This window comes from Calliopsis andreniformis, chromosome 12, assembly GCF_051401765.1.
Source record: "Calliopsis andreniformis isolate RMS-2024a chromosome 12, iyCalAndr_principal, whole genome shotgun sequence".
In the NCBI taxonomy this organism is placed as follows: domain Eukaryota; kingdom Metazoa; phylum Arthropoda; class Insecta; order Hymenoptera; family Andrenidae; genus Calliopsis; species Calliopsis andreniformis.
This window is the reverse complement of record NC_135073.1, coordinates 17681506-17690586: the sequence shown is the minus strand read 5'-3', so window position 1 is coordinate 17690586 and position 9081 is coordinate 17681506. Positions and strand designations below refer to the sequence as shown.

Sequence of the window (9081 nt, the reverse complement as noted above, 5' to 3'; positions counted from 1 at the left end):
GCAGTCGACGCCTCACGAGCTCCTCCCTATCGATTCCTGAAAGGGCGCTCGGGTTCAAACTGGTCCACGAGCACTTGCGCGAACCGATCAGTTTCTTGGGAGAATATTCACATTGGGAGGTTACTTCTGGTAATTTTTTTTAATTACTTCTATAATGAAATCGAGATATCGTTCAAGAGTGAGCAGACACTGGGCAGGGTTCAAGTAAATGGTATCGATGACACTGCAAGGGGAATATTTTAGGGAAAAGGCACCGCTCAAAAAGGAATTTTCATGCTTTTAGGAAATTGTTTTCTCTGGTTGAATTCTTTGTGCTTGAAAGGCGTTTAAGTGTCTGGTCACTTATGGACGGTAGCCTGCAAGCCTTTTTTGTACCCAGAGGTGATGTCTACCTCTTGCTTCGATGATCATGAAGACGTTTAAGAGAATAGATAGCGGAGGAGATATGTCTATGGGCAGTGTTTGACAGAAACTGTTTGATACGTACCTCGAAACGTCAACGATACATCCGTTCCAATCGTTCGTCTTCCCTTGACTGTCAACACGACACGTCGCGTCTCTAAGTTCCACTGCCGGAAGTTGTTTCTTGCATTTTCGGTTAACCGACCTTGGGAACCATAGACCAGTGGCCATGAGAACGACGTCACGGCAAGGTCAAAGTTCTCAGGCTCGCGACACGAGTCGAACAGCCATGATTTGGTGGCTAGAGTCTTAGAAACTGTAATTTTGCCGCAGATACTTTGTCCACGAGGCAGGGAAGAGGTTACTTGCTGACTTTACCGATTATGTCAAAATGATTGACAGCGACGTCCTGAAGTCAACCTCGAATTTAAAACGTACGAATGTAATCAATTCGGTTCTTGAATTTACTTGAAATAACGCGCTCAATATGAAAAGAAAGAAATAAGAATTTCTCATCTATTTCCTAGTAATCATCGATCAAAATGAAAGGATTGAAATGGTGACAGGCACTAACCACAGTACATTAGAAATGTAAATTTTGGTCTCGAAGATGCCAGGCCACACCCTTCATTCATATTCTAAACCACAATTCGCCAACGTTAACCGGTTAACGCGTCTGCCCTTCTCCTAGTCATCCTGTTCAATAGTAGTAGATATAAATAAAAAATGCTACCTATATACATACATCCTATATCACGCGAAATACGAGCAAGCCTTACACCCAGAACTTTGTAAAATCCTCCAATAAATTCTGTAACCAAGCACAGAGCACTATTTTTGCTCCTGTTTATCCCACACTATTCCACCTACTCGTAGGAAACATTGATCCAGCAATATTTCCATAAGCCTGCAATAGCAACAAATATCCATACCGTCGCAATAATTTCCTAGGGAATGTTACATCGCGATTTCCACGAAGTACACTCAAGTTAAAATCTTTATTAATCGATGCCGAGAACTCGCTGGTAAAAATCCCAGTATTAGGCTGCGTTGCACCGCGAGGACACAGCGGAGCAACAAAATGATCCGGTTATTATAGAATGCTTGCGTTGTAAAAGAAAGGAAAAAAGAATCACGAGCAGGTATCCCGTTGATCGTACAGGACAATCAAGGGGAAACGATAGAGTTAAGCGTAGGAGCGAAAGAAAAAAAGCAATCACGGATGATATCCAGCGGAGTGGGGGCTTTGCTCTCCATGAGGAATATATAAATCGCGGGTAGGGCTGAAATTCAGGTTAGTGCAGATAGTTTCTGAGCCCACCGCGAAGCTGCGATCACACCATGCAGGTGAGTCCCATCCTGTCTTATTTATCCTCGAACGCTATTTTCATTAAAAAGAGCACCTTTTTTCATCCAGTATGCTAAGGAATACGAACACTTGTAAATTTTGTTAACGATGTGTCAGTCTAAAGTAGTTTACAAGTAATTATCTCGTTTTTATACGGTAGTGGTGACAGAATTAAATTCTTGAAAATGATAAAAAGGTTGAGACGGTTTTTTAGTGAATTATCCTTGAGATTCGGAGAACCGTTGCAATAGCCGAAGAAATCTGTTTCCGTGTTGCTTGTTATTCAAGATAATTCGTATGCGGATCACGAGTTCTGCGAACGGAGCCAAACGGCGTATCTTCAAAAGTGTCCGCGTCACTCGCCCTGCTTCTTTATTCGACGCAGAGAACGATCAATCTCTGCTGGACTGCCGCATTGTTACTCGTGTTATCTCGAATCGAATACCTTTCATCTGTTTTTACGTATTGTTGATGACGGAGGAAACTTCCATTTGGGGATCCCTAAAACCGAATTGCTTTTAATTCAGGCCACCTGAATCAAGGTCGTCGTCTTTTTTTCCAATTAATTCTTTGTCTGTTAAAGATCCACGGCAAACTGGTTGCCATCGCTGTGATCCTGGTCGCGTCGACGGAATCGAAACCATCCGGGTCCAATTTATTTGTCACCAACTATGAAGCATCCAAGGAACCAATTGAAACTATTAGCCTGCAGCCGCAGGTTCTTCATTACAGCTCCTTCTCACCGTATTATTTTTACAATGTAATTAAATTGTAATGGAAGTGATGCATGATTAGTAATTGAATTGGTTGATACCTAATTTTTTATTTTTTTCCTTCTCGCGTCTGTTCCAGATTCACTCAGATATAGACACCATTCCGGCAGCTATTGTTGAAAAAACGACGATCTCCCATTACCCTAGCTATAGCCTCTACTATGGGACACCAGTGTTCAATTTACGAGTACCAACGCCCCTTGTAAGAAATATGTTATCTAATTTACGAGGGGTCCATGAAACGCAAACTGCCTGCACTTCTCTTTGATCTTCTATTTTTTCTCGATTTTTTTTCGAAAAAATTTATGGTGGTCTTAAAATTGGGTTTCAGGGCTACCGTTTACGATGCCATAAAGATTTCAGTAGTCATTAATGTCCTTATACTTTTAACAGCAAAAAAGAGTGTCCTGAGTCCTTAATGCTGAAGGATAATAATATTTAATACTTGCTTCTTCTATAGGTGCCCCATGAAAAGAAACCTCCGCAACCAGAAGAGAAGGACGCAACAACCACCATGAAAACAAACGGTGCCACAGACACCGTCGAGAAATTGGACGCGAGAACCGAATCACAAAAGGAAAAGAAGAAACCATGCCTGATCAGTGACAACGCCGAGAACGATAGCATCACCATCGAATCAGTTTAAAATAAATCATCTGTCTCTTCACCTCTACTATTTTTAATGAAATAAAAGGCTTTCATCATCTCCTGCTACTGTCTGCAATACTTCTAAACTCAGATCACTTCGAGTCAGATTAGCTATAAGTAAAATCGAAGAAAGTGATAATGACAGTCACAAACAAGTTTAGTTCCCTATTATCGACGACAGCATGATTTGATCCCAAACGGAAACACAGTGATTAATAAAATTATAGGTCAGACGACCAACTCATTTTCAGTCAGTTCAATTTCACATTTTCTTACAACATACTACTTTATCCAACTTCTTCCCAATACGCAATAATCTGCTCTGAGAAATAGTTTAATCTCGCAAATGCGTTTCTATAATTAGCTATCTTCTGAAGTCGAGTATAGCGAGGAGGTCTCTCACCCTCTGGAGCACCAGATAAACCGAGGTTAAAGATACGTTACCGTTTTCGAACTCGCTCATTTGCATCCTTACTGTTGAGCTGTTCGCATCAATTTATGAGAACATGATCGTGACTGGAAAAGGGTTTCGGTTCTTCGTTGTCGTGGCGTTGACATTGCTCATTGTGACGGGAACGTTATCCGCTTCAACCCTGTCGAGCCAAGACAGGAGCCAGGAGAAGGCTAACGTGTCCAACAGCATACCGGAAGGAATGAAAATTATTCGGGTACCACTGCATCGCATCCTACGTTATCGTTCAATCGACAGCGGCAATGGAACGATCAACGAGCACGAGGGGAACGCAGAAAGGAAATTGGGAAGAAATGCAACTACGTCGGAGCAAACACCCTCTCCCACGACTGATATTTCGGTGAGCGTGACGAAGGACGCAAAGAAGAACTACAAGAAGTTAAAGTTGGCCCAAATTCAAAGCAAAAGTCTGAAGAACAAAGAACACTCGGGGGACCAGGACCTTGAGAAGTACGTGGACAAACAGTCGACGAAGAAAAAGATCGTCAGACGTCATGTGAGTCATGATACCGATCAGAAACGATCTGCAATCAGCAATATAAATCAGATAAATGGAGACAGGCCAAACAAATACAAGAACGACGATTATTACGCACAGAGACGAGCGATTATGCAAAGATTCTACGAGAGGCAGAAGGAGATAGCCAGGAGGTATGAAAACCAGGTGACCACTACTACTACTGCTAGATATGTTGATAGGTACAATTTGGGACAAATGATGAAAAATAAGAATTTATCCTCGCCTTTCGAAGTCGGAAAGAAAATTATTTATAAGCCGAAAGATGTGCTAAACGTAGCCAATCGTCTTGATGCAGGCAGTCGCATTCTTTCTACGGTGGAACCTGAAATCTTATTGAGGATACCAAGAACAACACCAGATACGGAAAATTACGACATGCTTGACAACTCTGAGTACTCTGACGAAGAGCTGGAGACAGCTGTGGCCACTAACGGAGGAAGCTCGACTGTTCAACCTAATAGAAATGTTGCATTAGTAAGTAATACATTATTTTTTGTACAAAAATCGTATATTGTTCTATAAATGCTTAAAAATTCAATTCAGAGTGCTTAATTTTATCTGATATTGAAACAGATGATACACTACGATTACACAGATTTTAATAAGAAAAAATGACTGTCTATTTTCAGACTAATGACAATATCCGTGTATGGGGTAAATGCCAATCAAACGTACTGATGTACCAACACAATCTGAATATCAATGTGCATCAAGCATCAACGACTGAAATAAATATTCAAACGCAGCTCGAGGGATCCGTTTGCGTTAACTGCATCCAAGTGACGTCGATCAATCCAATCGATTTCAATCTGTCGCTAATCCCTCTCAAGAACAGTGTGAAACTCAGGATCAGCAGTACCCAGAACCAACAGCTGTCGCTCGTTCTGAAAGTGTTTATCGCCAATAGGATTGACAATACCTGCATCTAATCAGCTCAGCCACTTTTACAATAGTTTACAATATTCTATAAAAAATTGTACTTTTGCAACAGTAGAAATATACATATATCCAACATACAATATTAACTCACACAAAACCCCCTGTACACAAAATTCGTAAATCCTCTTTAGAATCACTTATAATACGCAAAAAGGTAGCATCGCGTGATTTTCTCAACTTTAATTCATACTCTGTCGCCAGTCATGAAAAATCAGGACAATCGTTAAGTTTTCCCGCCAGCAGAATCGACGTCTGATCGACACCTTCCGCTTCAAGAGCTTTTAGGTACAGCTGTCGGCAGCGGGGGTGGCGGAACATCCGGTATCTTCTCCGTGTCGACCTTCGCTGATTCCTTTTTCTCCTCGTGGTAGCCTGGAAGCAGGTGACCAGATTCCGCGTTCTTCGGAGTGGAGGGGGGGATAGGATCCAAGGCACCATAGGGTTGATAGTCCACGTAGTAGGGCCCCGGAAGAAGATGTGGGTTGATCCCATTGTACGTGTAAAAATAGGGGTCGTAGTACAGCGACTGATAGTTAGGGTAGAAGCTCAAAGGCTCCTGCTTCTCGTCCTTGCTCTTCGACCTGGACTTTAGTACGGTTTGCTCTTCTTCTGAGACCTGACTCGGTGATTCTTCTTTTTCTTTTCTCTCAGTGGACTTCGATGATTCTACAGGCGAGGGTTCCGCTCGGTCTGTTTTGCTGGCTAGTTTTAGGGGAAAGTGCGCCAAGTCGGGACCTGAGACAGGAGGCGATACTTGGGAGTAGTAAAACGGCGGCACGTAGCCGACAGCTGTTCGATGGATGACTGGTTGTATCACTGGGTATGCTCTCGATGGGGAGAGGTTCTGGTTGCTCGTGATAACGGCGTTGTACACTTTGGGCACCCTCAGGAGCCCTGGATGCCCCGCCACCAGGGCGACCAAGGAGAAAGCTAGTATCAGCTTCATCTGAAAGATATTTGGATTCATTAAACAGGGTTCTGTTTTGCTTTTTAGTTTATCGTGGTGTATATTCAGTGCATGGCAAGTAAATTCTCTCAAGTGTTAGGGGAACTGTTCAAGGTAGAAAATGACGCAATTGTAACGGTGATAGAAAGACGAGGAAGAGAGAACAATTTTCAGCCATGCAATTATGATAATGTTGAAGCGGATGCAGTCCAGCATCGCTGTGAAATGCTGTGTTATCAAGAAAATTATGGTTCAATGTTCATAATACCGATAAACTTAGGATAACATAACTGTACATATCCATAGTTGCAAATATGCGTGACCCTAAATTGGCTCTTTGATACAACGACGTAACTGCGTAAAACCATCCGACACGACGCAATACTTGCACCGTGATGCATTTCCTCCCACGCCTGTAGTAAAACGATCACTGAGAAAATTCATCAGGGAACAATTTAAATAACGAAACACCCTGTGCTTGGAAAAATGATCTATTATCACTGGCCCTAATTCAAGTCAGACTTACAGAATGACACATCCTGGATCTTTCAGAGCGAAGCCAAAAGATTTCTCGTTTTTCTTAGAAGTTTCAGGAAAGTAACGCGCACGTTCTTGCCACGTGTCAACCAGATGGGCACTGTCATTGTTGGAAAGGTAACCGCCACCCATGAATAAGGATTTCGCGTGTGCGATACCTAGTCAGCGCATACAAAAGAGCCGAGGCACGCGTGCACAGAATATCTCTTCTGTGTTTCTCTGTAGGCGTGTACCCGCGATCGAGCTGTCGCGCCTAGCGAAATTCTTATGTCTGATGAAGTTCAACCGGTCGTAACAATAAGTTTCTGCTGTGGTGACTAACTGGGAAGAAACGTACAAGACTGCTGAATATTATAGATAGTAATTCCAATGCCCTAGCGATCTGATAAATACCTGAGCCTTCCAAATATACTTAAGTGTCAATAATTTAATTTCCAATCGAGATATCATGAATAACTACATTCTTCTTCTCTTTAATTTTTCCTGCCTCTTAGATTCGTCGTGATCAGTTTTAGAGTAAGCTAACATTCAGAATTTTTTAACAGGTAGATAAATTCAGTGAATAGACTGAGAATTAACGATTTGAATCAACGACACGCTTACCTTTTACTTTATCGGCCTCCCTCTCGATGTACCTTTCCTGTACAGCAAGGATCGTCGAGAAGCTGGCACCAAGTAGCAAGTGAGCTGCATGCGACCGTAGTATATATGGCCCATGAGGTCTCAGGATTCAAGTCCCAACTCCCCCACCATGTGCGTCACTTGGCGAAAGTACTCCGTGATCGTTACTATATGTTCGATTTCAGGTTCGCGTGTAACACCGGCGAACTGCAGGACAGGAATTTACGTGCGCAGGATCTCGATGCAGCGAATGAACTCGAGTGTAATCGAGGACTCGTCCTTTAAATTTCTGAGTCAACTTAAATGGAGATTCTTTGGGCGCGAAAAAGACTATGCAACTGGCCTCTCATATATTTAATCCCTTATGAGATAAAGCTTTTACAGCTATCGTTCAATTTAGCTACATTATTTCCCATTCTTTTCCGAAAGGAATATTCTCAATACTTTTTCTTGGTCGCTATTTTTAATTCCACCGTGAAAGACTTAACAAGCACCTCAAATAAGTGGTCCAACAGGTACTAAATCCACAAGCAACTCACGCGATGACTAAACATTTATCAGCCAACAAATAAGACATCTGAAAATGCAAAATATTTCGGCGAGTTGTCGCGCGAGCCAGTCATAAGCTGCATACAAATTAACACTTCAGGGTCCAGAAAAACAACCGATCTTTCCGACTGTTATTAGACGCATAAATTGATAGCTGAATCGATCGCTGTCAGTGGCAACACAGACTCGACGTGTCACGAAGGTTCGATTCCGTGGCGAGGTGACACATGCTAATCGGCTATTTCAGCCGAGGCCCAACGCAACTGCTATTTACTTTGCACGCGATGAGGGCAATTAATCCAAGGGAACGGTCCGTCACGGGAAACGCTACTGGCCAGCAAGATCAATGGTGAACGTTCAATGACGCTAAGGGAAAAACAAATTGGCGCAGGATTAATGGCGATACTCGTACGCTGTCATTCTACATTCGGCTGGCATTTTATTTCGTCAAGGTGTCTATGTACAAAGTGCGGTGCGCACGACACGACCGCGTGGAACTCTGACGCAAGAACTCCTGACGGAACGTCGTCGCTCCGCCTGTCGAGGTTCGCGCTCGATCTCTCGAAATTTCGGCCGCGATCCACGAGTGTCGCTCGGTTTTGCGAAACACCGTGTTCCCGTTATATCAGTTTATTCGGCGTTACGCTCGTTTCGGGCTGAACGTGAGACAGGAGTGGCAAAATCTTGGCAACGAACGCGAAAGAAGCTTCACGCGAATCGTGGGCATCCTCCTGTCGAAGGGTCGACGCGGAAACCGCGACGCGCTTGGAATTCTGACGGAAAAATCGCCGACAAGCCGTGCGTGACCGCATGAATCCGCATTCGTGCTCGATGACGCGAGAACTCGTAAATAATAAAACGGAGGGGACAGTATTATACAAAGTAAGCTCTGCGCCTGAATGCGAATCGCAGCGAGTGATCGATCGGGGATAACTCTAAAGTCTAAGTTACAGATCGTTGTACTTCGCGTGGTAACTTAGCAAGGGTTTTTGATTGTACTTATTGTTTGAATAATGTGCGAGGGTAGTCTAAAGTCGGTCCATTGCTATCCTTTCTTCGACCTCCAAAGGTCTTTTTATAATTCTACGTCTATAATTGTTCGCATTGTACTTGAAAGCTATAAGTACAGTGACAAATCGACTCGTCTCCCATCCGCAATTACTTAATGAATAATCGTTTCAAAGCTGGAAGGTTGATCCTCCTCTTTGAGACTATGAACACCCTTCATACCTCTAATTCGTCATTTTATAAATTCAGTGCTCTGAAGATTAGTATTTCATAAAAGAGGATCTAACCTTTTACAAAATCAAAACGATGAGTCGCTAT

At 42.9% G+C, this 9081-nt stretch overlaps 3 protein-coding genes across 3 annotated transcripts; 2 read left to right on the top strand and 1 right to left on the bottom strand.

Annotated features, from left to right (window-relative positions):
- The first annotated feature begins 1547 nt into the window (after positions 1 to 1547).
- On the top strand, positions 1548 to 3187 carry LOC143186009 (uncharacterized). Its single transcript, XM_076389363.1, has 4 exons — positions 1548 to 1749; positions 2334 to 2510; positions 2603 to 2725; positions 2984 to 3187. The coding sequence occupies exons 1-4, from the start codon at positions 1744 to 1746 to the stop codon at positions 3167 to 3169; spliced, it is 492 nt and encodes a 163-aa protein (XP_076245478.1). The 5' UTR covers positions 1548 to 1743; the 3' UTR covers positions 3170 to 3187.
- Positions 3188 to 3543: 356 nt separating this feature from the next.
- Positions 3544 to 5092, top strand: LOC143186006 (uncharacterized). Its single transcript, XM_076389360.1, has 2 exons — positions 3544 to 4637; positions 4793 to 5092. Exons 1-2 carry the CDS (start codon positions 3678 to 3680, stop codon positions 5090 to 5092), a joined length of 1260 nt encoding a protein of 419 aa, XP_076245475.1. The 5' UTR covers positions 3544 to 3677.
- A 77-nt stretch (positions 5093 to 5169) lies between these two features.
- Positions 5170 to 7287, bottom strand: LOC143186008 (uncharacterized). Its single transcript, XM_076389362.1, has 2 exons — positions 7189 to 7287; positions 5170 to 6048 (listed from the first exon to the last, which is right to left on the bottom strand). Exon 2 carries the CDS (start codon positions 6046 to 6048, stop codon positions 5374 to 5376), a length of 675 nt encoding a protein of 224 aa, XP_076245477.1. The 5' UTR covers positions 7189 to 7287; the 3' UTR covers positions 5170 to 5373.
- Between the last annotated feature and the right edge of the window lie 1794 nt (positions 7288 to 9081).